Raw genomic sequence first — 16,214 nt, 5'->3', positions numbered from 1 at the left:
GTTCCTCAGTGGAACAGGCTTCCTCGGGAGGTGTTGGGCTCTCCTTCTTTGGAGGTTTTCAAGCAGAGGCTAGATGGCCATCTGACAGCATTGCTGATTCCGTGAACTGAGGCAGATCACGAGAAGGGAGGGCAGGAAGGGTTGCCTCAGTGCTCAGTTCTCGTGGCCCTTTCTCACACGCCCAGGGAAATGCCGATCACCACTTTGGGATCAGGAAGCAATTTTTCTCCAGTCCAGTTTGGCTGGAGATCTTGAAGGTTTTTTGCCATCTTCTGGGCATGGAGCAGAGGTCACTGTGTGTGTGTGTGGAGGGGAGGTGTTTGTGGATTCCCTGCCTTGCGCAGGGGGTTGGACTAGATGACCCTGGAGGCCTCTTCCCACTCTATGATTCCACGACTGCTTTAACAAGTAAAAAGAAAGACCAACGTCAGTATGGAAGGGGCAAGAGCAAGGGGTGAAATGGAGAACGTTCTGATCTTAAAGTCCTATGTTCATCTTCCCATGGCGAGCTGCCGCATCTGAAGTTGTGGCTCGAATCCGCCCCTCCGCCTTTCCTCCCCCTGAAGCACTCCCCCTAGGGAACGAAATCAGAGAGACGCCAGTCCGAAGAACATGTGTAAGTTAATAGATAATGCAACTTTGGGAGAGGCCCGGAGCATTACGGAGCCCCAAAGGTTTTTGTGGCTGTTCCCGCCAGGGCTGCAGTCCCTGCGAATTCCATACATCCTGTTTTCTTTCGGCATTCTTTCTATCCCGTGCGGAATACTCGTAATAGACGGCAGTCATCGGGCCAAGAAAAGAAGAACTATATTTGTGTTGTAAGAGCAGAAGGGTGAAGGAAGAGAGTCCGGGGTTGCTGGAAGACATTCAAAGACGAACTTGACACCGGAAGGAAAGGAGGGGGGCTTGGGGTAGAAGACCCTCCCACTGTAGAGCTGCAGATGTTTAATTTGGAAATGGCTAGCTCGTTAAAGCCGCCTGTCATGGGAGGGATGCAAGCAGCGTGACACGGATCAGGACCAGATCGCACCGGTGGTGTTACTCATGAAGGTGGTTCCGTGAAACGGCTGTCGTTTCTACAGAGGTGTCTCAGAGCGGCTTACAAACTCCTTTCCCTCCCCCTCCCCACAACAGACACCCTGTGAGGTCGGTGGGGCTGAGAGAGCTCTTGACAGAAACTGCTCTTTTTCAAGGACAGCTCTTATCAGAACTATGGCTTGCCCAAGGTCATCCAGCCAGGTGCACATGGAGGAGTGGGGAATTAAACCCGGTTCTCCCAGATTAGAGTCCGCGCACTTAACCACGACACAAAACTGGCTGGGCATTGAACTGGGGACCTTCCGCATGCCACGAAGATGTTCTACCAGTGATTCACAGCCCCTCCAACAATATAAGAATGTAAGAGAAGCCATGTTCTTCTTCCTCCTCTTCCTCCTCTTATTCTTCTTCCTCCTCCTCTTCCTCCTCCTCCTCCTCTTCTTCCTCCTCCTCCTCCTCCTCTTCTTCCTCCTCTTCCTCTTATTCTTCTTCCTCTTCCTCCTCATCTTTTTCTTCTTCCTCCTCATCTTCTTCTTCCTTCTCCTCCTCCTCCTCCTTCTTCCTCCTCCTCCTCCCATGGCCATAGCAGAAGACCCCAGATCAACCTCTGGCATCTCATACGAACAAACTCATAACATTCAAACTCAAGATCTCTCAGGTCTTAGTCCAATTCTAAGTGCTGGGAAACACCATTCTCTTCTTGTGACTTTGGAGAGGTGTTGCTAGTTGGACATTGATGGGCAATGCAGCCAAGGGTCCTACTTTATTTGTACGCAAGAGAAGTGGATGGAAGGTGAGTATGACGCAGGATTCCGAGAAGCATCATGTATCTCCCCGTCCTCTGTCTTCGGCTATGCTCCTGCAGAGTGCAGGGGGTTGGACTAGATGACCTGCAAGGTCCCTTCCAACTCTAACATTCTATGATTCTATGATAAGAGAAGCCAGTGTTGGATCAGGCCAATGGCCTGTCTAGTCCAACACTCTGTCACTCCGTGGCCAAAAATACCAGGTGCCATCAGGAGGTCCAGCAGTGGGGCCAGGACACTAGAAGCCCTCCCACTGTTGCCCCCCCAAGCACCAAGAATACAGAGAATCCCTTGCCCCAGCCTGAGAGTTCCTATCTGTACCTTGTGGCTACGAGCCACCGATGGACCTCTGCTCCATATGCTTATCTAATTCCCTCTTGAAGCCGTCCTTGCTTGTAGCCGCCACCACCTCTTTTGGCATCTCTCATCTCCAGTGAGAAGGTAACTAGAATGTATCTAGTGGATTCCATACCCCATCTTTCCTTCAAGGAGGTCGGAGTAAGTATCCCTGGTTCTCCTTTCCTCCTCACAACCCTATGAGGCATATTGAGAATGCAGGGAGAGGGCTGTGGCTCAGGCGAAGAGCATCTGCTTGGCATGCAGAAGGTCCCAGGTTCCATCCCCGGCATCACCAGTTAATGAGATCAGGCAGGAGGTGATACGGAAAACCTCAGCCTGAGACTCTTCTTCTTCACAGTAAAATCCAGTTGGGAAATGTATTGAAAGTGGATTATGTAGTGTGACCGCAGCCAAAGAGTGATTAACATGTGGAATTCACTGCCACAGAAAGTGGAGGCTGCTACAAACATAGACAACTTCAAGAGGGGATTGGATAAACATCTGGAGCATATTCTTGGTGCTTGAGGGCTTCTGGAGTTCTAACCAATGTTCCCTCTAAGCTGTGGAGTCGTGTGAGCAAAAATTCTACTTTGTGAGCTACTGGCACTAAAGTTGTGAGCGAACACTTTGGCTCCTGCATAAATTAGTTTGCTCTGGAGCCCTCCTTCCTGAGCCAAGACAAAAATGTGTGAGCCGGAGGCTAAAAAACTGTGAGCTAGCTCACACTAACTCAGCTTAGAGGGAACACTGGTTCTAACCCCACCGGTGGACCTCCTGACGGCTCCTGGGTTTTGGCCACTGTGTGACACAGAGTGTTGGACTGGATGGGCCATTGGCCTGATCCAACAATGGCTTCTCAGATGTTCTTATGTCTGGGGCAAGTGATGCACTGTCTTCTTGGTGCTTGGGGGGGCAATAGTGGGGGGGGGCTTCTGGAGTTCTGGCCCCACTGCTGGACCTGCTGATGGCACCTGGTATTTTTGGCCACTGTGTGACACAGAGTGTTGGACTGGTTAGGCCATTGGCCTGATCCAACATTGCTTCTCTTACGTTCTCATGTTACCTTCGAAAACCACCAAAAGGGGCAGTGGCTCAGGGCAAGAACTTCTGCTTGGCACACTGAAGGTCCCAGGTTCAATCCCCAGCAACTCCAGTTGAAAGGACCCGGCAGTAGATGATGTGAAAGTCCTCCACCTGAGTCCCTGGAGAGCGGCTTCCAGTCTGAGTGGACAATACTGACCTTGATGGACCAAGGGTCTGATTCCGTATGGGTCAGCATCAGGTGTTCACTAAGTGTTCAATGAGTGGCTGGCTCTGGTTCCCCCAGCAAGCTTCGTGGCCGGGCGGGGATTCAAACTCAAGATCTCTCAGGTCTTAGTCCAACTCTATGTGCTGGGATACACCACTCTCTTCTTGTGACTTTGGAGAGGTGTTGCTAGTTGGACATTGATGGGCAATGCAGCCAAGGGTCCTACTTTATTTGTACGCAAGAGAAGTGGATGGAAGGTGAGTACGACACAGGATTCCAAGAAGCATCATAAATCTCCCCGTCCTCTCTTCTCCTGGCCTTGAGCTGGACGGCCCAGGCTCACCCGATCTCGTCAGATCTCAGAAGCTAAGCAGGGTCGGCCCTGGTGAGTACTTGGATGGGAGACCACCAAGGAAGTCCAGGGTTGCTACGCAGAGGCAGGCGATGGCAAAACCACGCACACAGAATTCTTCTGTATCTGAGATCTAGCTCTAATCTAGTCCTCATGTTCTCCTAATTGACAAAGGCAGTGCAGTTACCAGCACTCATTTATTTTATTTATTTATTTATCAGATTTATACCCCGCCCTCCCCCGTAGGGCTCAGGGCGGCTAACAAGGCAAGAAATCTTGCAAACAGTAAAACATAATTCATATAGTTAAAAATAATTATACAATTTAAAACCCAGTATAGATTTAAACTTAAAGTGCTCGTTGATCTTCGTTTCCAACAACCCCACAAGATGACGGGCCAAGTCCATAATTGTTCAGTGGTTTCAGCATTCAAATATTCAAGGTGTTTTCTTCAAGGTGTTTTCTTCCTAGGTCCTCTTCCGCCCCCGATGATGACAATATAACAAGGGGGCGGGGGGAGGGCAGCGGCCCCTACTCGAAAGCCTGGTGGAAGAGCTCCGTCTTGCAGGCCCTGCGGAACTGCATCCTTACTTGGTTGATGAAGGTTCGAGAGTGTCAGAATGGTTTCTACTGTTAAATGATTAGTTTATAATCCAACTTAATCCTCTTGCTGTTGCTTGTTATTGCTTGTTCAATGCTTGTGATGTTTATTGTTGTGAATGATTGTTTAAAAACGAATAAAAAATATATTTTAAAAAAAACCCCAAAACCACCTCTCTTCGTCTCTTGCCTCGGAAACCCTAACAGAGTCGCCATACGTCGTCTGCAAATCAATGGCATTTCCCACCACCAAAATCCTCTCTCCTCCCCAGCTTGACTGACCCTGGGGCTTCCTGCAATTCGGGGGGAAAGCGCAGTGTGAAAAGCGTCTTTCGTAATCCGTCGACCCCCTCCTAGAGTCACCGTTCCCTACGAAAAGTCGTATGAACGATGAGCAGGAAAGGACCGCGATGGCCCCTTGGCTCCCGAGAACCAGTGTCTCGTTTGTCCCCCCCCCCCAATGACTCCTCTTTGGGAAATCTCTCCTCGAACCATCTGTGAAACAGACGCTTCTGGGACCCAACCCGGGTCGGCGGGATGTTTCCAGCCAACTGGACGGGGTCCAAAGCACTCGTGCCTGTGAGTAACACAAGATGTGTGCGCCTCTCCCGGCAGACGGGGTGTCGTAAACGTGCCAAATGGAAGAGACTTTGGATCCAAAAGACAAATCCCAGAGGGGCTGTGATCCCTGTGGGGGGGAGGCGGTTGTCAAGACATCCAGGAAAGTTGGGTCCAAGATTGTTCGGGGCAGAAAATCTGAAAAGGGCAAGCCCTTCCACAGACATGACACCGTTGGCTTCAAAACAGACTAAACAGTTGAGAGAACTGGGTCCTCCCAACATTTAAAAGAGCACAATAGTAATCCTGGCCCCATTTCAGATTGGGACGCATGTGGGGGGGGGAGAGAAGGGGTTAACGCTTCCCTCCCGTTCCATTCTGCCCTTTAGAATTGATTTGCATTGTAATTAGCCCCCAAGAGATCGTCAAATGGAGGCGGTGGCTTCGATTAGTGAAATTACATGGCGGCAGGGCTGTTTTTGGGCCGGAACGCACAGGAACGGAGTTCCGGCTGGCTCCCACGTTGGCCACGCCCAACAGGAACTCATTAGCATAATAGGCCACACCCAATGGCAGAAACTCATTAGGATTGGCTACATTAGGGGTGTGTGGCCTAACATGCAAAGGAGTTCCTGCTACAAAAAAAGCCCTGGGTTTTGACAACAAACAAAGTAAATAGAATAAGAAGCAAAAGGTGGGTGTGGCTGGATGACCACACTTCTGGTAACATGGGGTGTGGCCTAATATGCTAATGCGATGTGCTATCAGGATGTGGCCTAATATGCTAATGAGTTTCCTGCTTTTGGGTATGGCCTATTATGCAAATGAGTTCCTGCTGGGCTTTTTCTACAAAAAAAAGCCCTGCATGGCGGGGAAGAGGGGCATCTAAGAACGTAAGAGAAGCCATGTTGGATCAGGCCAATGGCCTGTTCAGTCCAACACTCTGTGTCACACAGGGGCCAAAACCCAGGGGCCACCAGGAGGTCCACCAGCAGGGCCAGAACTCCAGAAGCCCTCCCACTGTTGACCCTCAAGCACCAAGAAGACAGAGCATCACTGCCTCAGACATAAGGACATAAGAGAGAAGCCATGTTGGATCAGGCCAATGGCCCATCCAGTCCACCACTCTGTGTCACACAGGGGCCAAAACCCAGGGGCCATCAGGAGGTCCACCAGCGGGGCCAGAACTCCAGAAGCCCTCCCACTGTTGCCCCCCCCAGGCACCAAGAAGGCAGAGCATCCCTGCCCCAGACACAACAGGGAAGCCATGTTGGATCAGGCCAATGGCCCATCCAGTCCACCACTTTGTGTCACACAGGGGCCAAAACCCAGGTGCCACCAGGAGGTCCACCAGCGGGGCCAGAACTCCAGAAGCCCTCCCACTGTTGCTTCCCCCAAGCACCAAGAAGACAGAGCATCACTGCCCCAGACATAAGAACATAAGAGAAGCCGTGTTGGATCCAATGTTCCCTCTAAGCTGTGGAGTCTTGTGAGCAAAAATTCTGCGTTGTGAGCCACTGGCATTAAAGTTGTGAGTGAGCAATTTGGCTGCTGCAAAAATTAGTTTGCTCTGGAGCCGTCCTCCCTGAGCTAAGGCAAAAATGTGTGAGCCAGAGGCTAAAAACCTGTGAGCTAGCTCACACTAACTCAGCTTAGAGGGAACACTGGTTGGATCAGGCCAGTGGCCCATCCAGTCCAACACTCCGTGTCACACAGTGGCCAAAACCCAGTGGCCATTGAAACGATTCATTTCACAGCCATACACACTTTTGGGGGACTCACATTAAATCGCTGCTCAGCAGTACGGCTTGAAGACCGGCAGGGAGGGGGTGCTCACCACCTCCCCAGGCAGGTGATTTCACTGCTGCACCTGACCGTCAAAACGTTTTCCCTAAGATCCAGCCGGTACTTTCCCACCTTTAATTTAAACCCATTCTTGCGAGTCCTCTCCTCTGCTGCCCACAAGAACAGCTCCCTGCCCTCCTCCTCTAAGGGACAGCCCTTCCAAGACATCAAGAGAGCCATCCTGTCCCCCCTCCACCAGACTCAACATTTGTACTAAGTCCCTCAGCCTTTCCTGGTAGGGCTTCTTGGTCTCCAGGCCCACGATCGTCGTCGTCGCTCTCCTCGGCACTCGCTCCATTCTTTCCACATCCCTTTTGAAATGAGGCCTCCAGAACTGCACGCAACACTCCAGGGGTGGCCTGACCAATGCAGTGCACAATGGGACAATGACATCTTGCGATTTGGAGGTTATGCCTCTGTTGATACACCCCCAAGATCGCATTAGCCTTTTTTGTCGCTGCATCACACTGGCTGCTCGTATTTAACTTGCGGTCCACCTGTACCCCAAGATCTTGTTCACCCACACTGCTACTTCTTTTGTTCGTATGCTGCATCCAGTTTAATTGCATATTAATAAAGTTGTAGACAAATGGAACTGGGTTGAGAGGAGATGGGCAAGGGTGTGGAAAACAAGTACTAAAATAAATACTTTATCTGGAGATAAGAAGTCTAAGGGGAGACATGATGGGTCTCTTCAAATGTCTGAAAGGCTGTTACAGAAGGCAATATTACATCCATTGGACTTGAATTGCAGGGAGGAAGATTTCAGCTGAACACTAGGAAAACTTTGTAATGGCGATGGAACCAGTGACACAGGCTATTGGGAAGGCTCTTGCATGAAACACACATGAAGCTGCCTTGTACTGAATCAGATCCCTGGCAAGGTCAGTATTGTCTACTCAGACTGGCAGCAGCTCTCCAGGGTCTCAGGCCGAGGTCTTTCCCATCCCCTCCTGCCTGGTCCTTTTAACTGGAGATGCCAGGGATTGAACCCGGGACCTTCTGCATGCCAAGCAGATGCTCTACCCCTGAGCCACAGCCCCTCTCCATGGCTCTCCAGGGTCTCAGGCCGAGGTCTTTCCCATCCCCTCCTGCCTGGTCCTTTTAACTGGAGATGCCAGGGATTGAACCCGGGACCTTCTACATGCCAAGCGAATTCTTGCTTTCCAAAATACAAGAGACCAATGGAAAGGGAAGAGGTGGTCATTAGAGAGGGGTGGCCCACGACCCACTTTCGAGGTTTGCCATCCTCCTGGTCAGGGTGGAGTTTCCCCCGATTTTGGGGGCTCCAATCCACCGCCAGCCGGCTGCCGAGTGGGGGGAGCCCCACCCCGAAACAGCCCCCTCCCGTGTTGGCATCGCCGGTGAAATGACATCACCCAGTAGTGACATCACTGAGTTGCCGACGTCAGGGGGTGACGCTCTAGTTTTTGGGCAAACTCTATGGTGTCGAGGGCAAAACCCCCATAGGGGTTTGCCCAAGAACTAGAACGTCACCCCCCCTGACGTCAGCAATGCAATGATGTCACTTCCGGGGTGACATCATTGTGCCCCGTGCACAAAGCATGCATGGCGGAAGATCCCGACGAGGCAGGATCTGGCAACCTTACCACTTCCAGAGGCTTTGCCACCCTCTTTTGAATCCCGTGTGCTAGGGAATGCTGCTCTGTAGCACAGGGTTACCAGCTCCGGGTTGGAAAATACCTGGAGACTTTGGAGGTGTGGAGCCGGGAGGGGTTGGGGTTTGGGGAGGGGAGGGGCCTCGGCAGGGTCCAATGCCATAGAGTCCACCCTCCAAAGCAGCCATTTTCTCCAGGGGAGCCGATCTCTGTCTTCTGGCTTAGGGTTGCCAGGTGTGAGCTGGAAAATACCTGGAGACTTTGGGGGGTGGAGCCATGAGAGGGCGGGGTTTGGGGAGGGGAGGGGCCTCGGCAGGGCACAACGCCATAGAGTCCACCCTCCAAGGCAGCCATTTTCTCCAGGGGAGCTGATCTCTATTGACTAGAGCTCAGTTGTAAGCAAGGCTGTTTTTCTTTTTCCTTGTTGGAAACAGAGGTGCCGGGACTCGCAAGAGGGAAATGAAGTTCTCGATCCGTGTGCTGAAATCTACGGGATATCTTAGTGATGGACAAGATACCGTCCCAACTATTGTATGCAGATAACCCTTCCAAAAATCCTGTTTTGTGGGATTACGACCGTTGCGAATCATGCCAGTGCCTTACCTGCTAAATGCGCAGGTTTCTTGTTTTATTGATTTGTTAACGGACTGCTACATGTATGTTTATTATTACGTATAATCTTATACTCTCTGTAAACTTTCACAAAACATTTAATAATTAATACACATATTTATATGTATGTTCATTGTAAATTTCAGAAATTTAAAATAAAAATAAAGTTATTTTTTTAAAAAAAGAATTTCGTCGAAGAGGTACCAGAACTCTGTTCTGGTGTGTTCCCCCTCCAAAAAAGCCCTGGTTGTAATAGTGGGAGATCTTAGTGAGAGCCAGTTTGGTGTAGCGGTTAAGTGCGCGGACTCTAATCCAGGAGAACCGGGTTTGGTTCCCCCACTCCTCCACTTGCAGCTGCTGGATGACCTTGGGCAAGCCGTAGTTCTGACAAGAGCTGTTCTTGAAAAAGAGCAGTTTCTGTCAGAGCTTTCTCAGCGGCAAGTAACAGCAAAACGTGTGCTGAAATACCCGCAAGACTAAATATACAAAAAGAGACTTCAGCAAAGTGAAACACATATGTAATCAGCAATAAATCTGTACATGAAATCCATCATAGGAAATATAGAAGTCTACAGAATCCATCAAGTCCAAAGTAGATATCCAACTTTTCCTAGGTAGTATATATTTACTCTTGCGGGTATTTCAGCACACAGTTGTTTTGCTGTTACTTGTCATTTTGTAATGAGAGCTCTCTCAGCCTCACCTGCCTCACAGGGTGTCTGCTGTGGGGAGGGGAAGGGAAAGGAGTTTGTAAGCTGCTCTGAGACCCCTTTGGGTAGTGAAGGGCGGGAAATAAATCCAATCTCTTCTTCTTCTTTTACCTCACAGGGTGTCTGTTGTGGGGAGGGGAAGGGAAAGGAGTTTGTAAGCTGCTCTGAAACCCCTTTGGGTAGTGAAGGGCGGGAAATAAATCCAAACTCTTCTTCTTCTTTTACCTCACAGGGTGTCTGTTGTGGGGAGGGGAAGGGAAAGGAGTTTGTAAGCTGCTCTGAGACCCCTTTGGGTAGTGAAGGGCGGGAAATAAATCCAATCTCTTCTTCTTTTACCTCACAGGGTGTCTGTTGTGGGGAGGGGAAGGGAAAGGAGTTTGTAAGCCGCTCTGAGACTCCTTTGGGGAGTGAAGGGCGGGGTAGAAATCCAATCTCATCTTCTTCTTCTTTTACCTCACGGGGCATCTGTTGTGGGGAGGGGAAGGGAAAGGAGTTTGTGAGCCGCTCTGAGACTCCCTTGGGTAGTGAAGGGCAGGGTATAAATCCAATCTCTTCTCTTCTTCTTTTACCTCCCAGGGTGTCTGTTGCGGGGGGGGGGGGGGAAAGGAGTTTGTGAGCCGCTCTGAGACTCCCTTGGGTAGTGAAGGGTGGGGTATGAATCCAATCTCATCTCATCTTCTTCTTCATATTCGGGCCCCACCTGGAAGTTGGCACCCCTAAGCATTGGGTACAACCCACCCGTAAGCTGTACTGAACGGCAGGAGAGCTTCCAGACCTGGCAGTCTCTCTTTGCTCCGTGCTAACAGCCGCCTTTGGCTTCCGGATTATCCCACTTGACAAAACTCAAGATTCTTCTGACCTCTCCGTGTCCTTCTCAAGTATCCGAATCAACCATGAAAGAGGAGAGGGGTCGAAGTGCCCTGGCTTCGCTCAGCTTTTAAATTTGCTCCTGACAAAGAGACGTGGGACTGTCCTGGCCTGGAATGAAACGTCGTCTCCGAGCAGAGCCAGCCCAGAGGCTACAAAAAATCTGGGAGCTCTCCTGGTCTCGAAGCCGGGGAGATGTCTGAGAGCGGATGACGACAGGCGAAAACTGATTTTTTTCAAGCAGCAGCAGCAGCACACATCGGGTGGCACCGTTTCAACTGGCAGCACCATTTCCGTCTGCAGAGAGTGGCAGGGAGTGGTCTCTAGAGTTGCCATCCCCCCAGTCGGGCCAGGGATCCCAATCTGGCCCACCCCAAACAGCAGCATCCTGTGGGGACGCCGCTGATGCAATGACATCACCGGTAGTGACGTCATCACACTGGGGCCATCATGTGGCAACATTCTAGCATTTGGGGGAAACTCTATGGTCGCCATAGAGTTTTTGCCCCACATGTCACTACCAGAAAAATCACTCTAATCTGGGAGAACCGGGTTTGATTCCCCACTCCTCCACTTGCACCTGGCTGGATGACCTTGGGCAAGCCGTAGTTCAGGCACAGCTGTTCTGAAAAAGAGCCATTTCTGTCAGAGCTCTCTCAGCCCGACCTCCCTCCCAGGGTGTCTGTTGTGGGGAGGGGAAGGGAAAGGAGTTTGTGAGCCGCTCTGAGACTCCTTTGGGGAGTGAAGGGCGGGGGATAAATCCAATCTCTTCTTCTTTTACCTCACAGGGTGTCTGTTGTGGGGAGGGGAAGGGAAAGGAGTTTGTAAGCCGCTCTGAGACTCCCTTCGGGTAGTGAAGGGCGGGGGATAAATCCAATCTCTTCTTCTTCTTCTTTTTCCATATTTGGCTGGGACTGGAAACCAGCAAAGGCAGAAGGAGGTTTGGGCCTCTAGGCCACTGCTTGTGGGCCTTCCAAGGCTCCTTGGGGGACGACACTATGAGAAATAGGACTCTAGACCAGATGGACTGATCCAGCACTTCTTGCGTTCTTACGTCCTGTGTGGGAGACTTTCTGGGGTACTCAGGAAGCCAGTGTGGCACAGGGGGTTACAGGGTCAGACCAGGACTTAGGAAACCTGAGTTCGCATCCCCACTGTGCCATGGAAAGTCACTGGAGGCCTTGGGCCTAGTCGTATACTCAGCCTAAACTATCTCACACAATTGTTGTGAGGAGAAGAGGTCAATGAAACCAGTTTGGTGTAGTGGTTAGAGAGCCAGTTTGGTGTAGTGGTTGGGAGCGCGGACTCTCATCTGGGAGAACCGGGTTTGATTCCCCACTCCTCCACGTGCACCTGCTGCCATGACCTTGGGTCAGTCACAAGTTCTCTCAGAGCTGTTCTCTCATGAGCAGTTCTTGAAAGAGCTCTCTCAGCCCCACCTGCCTCACAGGGTGTCTGTTGTGGGGAGGGGAAGGGAAAGGAGTTTGTAAGCCCCTCTGAGATGCCTCTGGGTAGTGAAGGGCAGGGTATAAATCCAATCTCTTCTTCTTCTTCTTTTACCTCACAGGGTGCCTATTGTGGGGAGGGGAAGGGAAAGGAGTTTGTAAGCCGCTCTGAGACTCCCTTGGGTAGTGAAGGATGGAGTATAAATCCAATCTCTTCTTCTTCTTCTTCTTTTTCTAAATACTTTTGGGTTCCCATTGGGGAGAAAGGGCATGTATAACTGAAGTACATATGAAAGAAGAGCCTTGCTTGATCAGACCAATGAAGGTCCATCCCAGCGTCATGTCTCATACAGTGGCCAGCCAATTCCTCTGGAGGGCCAACAACAGGGCAGAGAGGCCGAGGCCTTCCCCTGATGAGAACACAAGAAGAGCCCTGCTGGATCAGACCAGTGAAGGTCCATCTAGCCCAACATCCTGTCTCACATGGTGGCCAACCAGTTCCTCCTCCGGAGGGCCAAAAACAGGGTGTAGAGGCCGAGGTCTTCCCCTGATGTTGCCCCCTAACTCTAGGATTAGTGTCTCGAAATGTGGAATTTCCCCTCAGTCACCATGGCTGGTAGCCACTGGTAGATTTCTCCTCCATGAATCTGTCTAATCCCCTTTTAAAGCCATCTACGCCTGTGGCCATCACTACACCCTCCAGCAGGTTACCAGCGTAACCCCAGCCCTAAACTCCGACTTAATCTCATCCAGGGGTCGTTTCGTAGAAAAAGAGCTAGGGGAACTCATTAGCATAACTCATTAGCATATGCCACACCCCCTGACATCACCGGAAGTGTGTCATAAGGCCACACACACCGCCCCCAACGGTCCCGGCCGCCGCCGGCCTTGCAGCTCCACTGCCAAGCCCCATGAGGGGCCCGGCGGTGGACCTGCAAGGCCAGCGGGAGTGTGAGGAAGCCCCGCGAAGGCCCTCCCTGGCCCCAGGCAGGCAGGGGTGGGGAGAGGCAGGGAGGAAGCAATTTACCCTCCCTCTTCTCCTGCCTCCTCCTGGCTGAATGAGGGCCGGAAGCGGGGCGGCCGGAAGCAGGGGGCGGGGCTTCGTCATGTGCCCCGCCCCCCGTACCTCACCCGGGGGAACTGCGATCCCCCGCGATCCCCCCCGAAATTACCTCTGATCTCATCTATAATAATAAAAGAGTTTGTCCACCCACTCGTCCACGGCAGGCCTAACTCACTGGAGCCAGATTCAGGATGACCGTGGAAGGTGAGAGTGCTGAAAATGAAGGGAATGGGGACATCCTGCCACAGAACCTCTTAAGACTTAGGATAGCCAGGTTTTCCTCCGTTGCCAAAGCTCTTACCATATCGCAGGGTGACGTTTCCATGGGCCGGTACGTCGAGATGCCACTGTTCAGCGCCGCCAAGAAGAGCAGGAGGTTCAGTTTCATGACTCTGCGGGGAAGGAAAAGGAGTCAGAACCGACAGAGGTCCAACCAATTAGTCACGGGGAAATCCACCGGGTTTGTTACCCTGTCTTTCCCCCCAAGCAGCTAACGTCAAATGTGCATGGACCTCCCTTGATCCATGCTGTGTGCACAACAACCTTGTGAGGTAGGTTGTGGAAAGTATTTGGCAGATCACGAGAGGGAGGGCAGGGAGGGTTGCCTCAGTGCTTAGTTCTCGTGGCCCTTTCTTACACGCCCAGGGAAATGCTGACAGCCACTTTGGGGTCAGGAAGCCATTTTTCTCCAGGCCAGTTGAGAAGAAGAAGAGGAGGAGGAGGAGGAGTCTGGATTTATACCCTGCCCTTCACTACCCAAAGGAGTCTCAGAGCAGCTTACAATCTCCTTTCCCTTCCCCTCCCCACAACAGACACCCTGTGAGGTAGGCAAGGCTGAGAGAGCTCCTTTGAGGAGGAGAAGGAGAAGAGACTGGATTTATACCCCGCCCGTCACTACCCAAAGGAGTCTCAGAGCGGCTTACAATCTCCTTTCCCCTCCCCACAACAGACACCCTGTAAGGTAGGCGAGGCTGAGAGAGCTCCTTTGAGGACTGCCCTTGAGAGAACAGCTCTGACAGAACTTGCAATTTACCCAAGGTCACACCAGCAGCTGCATGTGGAGAAGTGGGCGATCAAACCCGGTTCTCCCAGGTTAGAGTCTGTGCTCCTCACCACTACACCAGTCGCCCAATCCCTGAGTACACGGGGCTCTGAGTGGTTTACAGCAGGTTAAAAACATACAAAAAATATAGATTGAAACCAGCAGATCAGTTATTCTTACTTTGATAGTCTCCAGATGGCGTCCATAATTTAATCTAAAACCTACTCTGGGCTGTTCTTCTATCTCGTGGGCAGGTTAAGGAGGAGGCCGAAGCGGGCAGATTGGAAGAAAGGAGAAGGGTCGTGTTCCCTCTAAGCTGAGTCAGTGCGAGCTAGCTCCCAGTTTCTTAGCCTCCGGCTCACACATTCTCGTCTTCGCTCAGGAAGTTTGCTCCAGAGCAAACTAATTGATGCAGCATCCAAATCACTCACTCACAACTTTTAATGCCAGTCGCTCACAAAGTAGAACTTTTGCTCACGGGACTCCACAGCTTAGAGGGTGCATTGGTGCCAACTGTGATGGAAAACCCTTGTTGTCCTCAACCAAAAAGCCTGGCAGAACATCTCCACCTTACAGGCCCTGCAGAATTGCTTTAAGTCCCGTAAGACCCTGACGGAAGTTGGAAGAGAGTTCCACCAGGTCGGAGCCAGGGCCAATAGTGACACTTTGTGCAAAAATTATCTCGTCATCTAAAATGTCCGGCTTTTAAGAAACCAACTGACGGAGGCAAGAAAAAGCAGCCAGGGTTTGTGGCTTAGTGTTTAACTCAGGGGTCATTTCGTAGAAAAAGAGGTGCAGGAGCTCATTATCATAACTCATTTGCATATGCCACACCCCCTGACATCACCGGAAGTGTGTCAGGAGGCAACACCCACCGCTCAGGCTCCACTGGACTGTTTTGGATTGCTAGCTGTTGGGGGGGGGGACGTGCAGATCTGTCCTCACAGAGGAGGGAGAGCTTGTACCTGAATAAAACTTGGTCTTAAAGGAGCCACTGGACTGTTTTGGACCGGTGGGGCAGGGGGGGGGGGAGCTCTGCAACTCACCTGGCTGCTTCTTGCTCTGACTGAGGGCTGCTGGGAGCAGGGGGTGGGGCTTGTTGCATGTGCTCGCCCCCTGGGCTCTTTACTGCCGGAGCTCCGCTCCTGTGCGCTCCTGCAGGAAATGACCCCTGCTTATACCTTGAATAAAACTTTGTTGGTCTTAAAGGTGCCCCTGGACTTGAACTAAGTGCAGTCTAGTCACAGCCAACTTATGGCGACCCCCCTAGAGTTTTCAAGGCAAGAGATATCCAGAGGTGGTTTTCCATTGCCTGCCTCTGCATCACAGAGAAGTGTGTCAGAAGGTACCACCCACCGCTCAGGCTCCACTGGACTGTTTTGGATTGCTAGCTATTGGGGGGGGGGAATGTGCAGATCTGTCCTCACAGAGGAGGGAGAGCTTGTACCTGAAGGCGGGGGGGGCTCTGCAACTTACCTGGCAGCTTCTTGCTCCTCCTGGCCCGACTGAGGGCTGCTGGGAGCAGGGGGCGGGGCTTGTTGCATGTGCCCGCCCCCCTGGGCTCCTTACTGCCGGAGCTCCGCTCCTGTGTGCTCCCACAGGAAATGACCCCTGGTTTAACTACACAATACGCCTCACAGGTGTTAAGTCATCTGTGTGCGACCGGACTGGCATGAGAGGAACATGGGGGAAACTCACCTTAAAAAGTGCTCATCCACTCAGCACTGTGAGGGAGAACTTTGAGGGGGGAGAAGGAATTTCTGCTTTCCCTCCCGCTCCACTTTTGCCAGTGGAAAGGGTGGCAGAGGCGGGCCCTTCCTTCCGGCTTAGGGTTGCCAGGTCCGGGTTGGAAAATACCTGGAGACTTTGGGGGGGTGGAGCCAGGAGAGGGCGGGGTTTGGAAAGGGGAGGGGCCTCGGCATGGTACAACACCACAGAGTCCACCCTCCAAGGCAGCCATTTTCTCCAGGGGAGGCTGATCTCTGTCTTCTGGCTTAGGGTTGCCAGGCCTGGGTTGGAAAATACCTGGAGACTTTGGGGGGGGTGGAGCCAGGAGAGGGCGGGGTTTG

General features: G+C 51.8%; 1 protein-coding gene across 1 annotated transcript in view; it reads right to left on the bottom strand.

Moving 5' to 3' along the window:
* The window catches only part of LRRC32 (leucine rich repeat containing 32), a 30,102-nt gene that overhangs the window by 6,776 nt on the left and 7,112 nt on the right, over positions 1–16,214 (bottom strand). The window contains exon 2 of the mRNA XM_015408856.1: positions 13,405–13,495. Within this exon, the coding sequence (XP_015264342.1) occupies positions 13,405–13,491 (87 nt within the window). The 5' untranslated portion in view covers positions 13,492–13,495. The remainder of the gene's footprint in view (positions 1–13,404; positions 13,496–16,214) is intronic.

Source organism: Gekko japonicus, unplaced genomic scaffold (assembly GCF_001447785.1).
Source record: "Gekko japonicus isolate JY-2015 unplaced genomic scaffold, Gekko_japonicus_V1.1 scaffold4416, whole genome shotgun sequence".
NCBI lineage: Eukaryota > Metazoa > Chordata > Lepidosauria > Squamata > Gekkonidae > Gekko > Gekko japonicus.
This window is presented reverse-complemented; position numbering and strand designations above follow the sequence as displayed.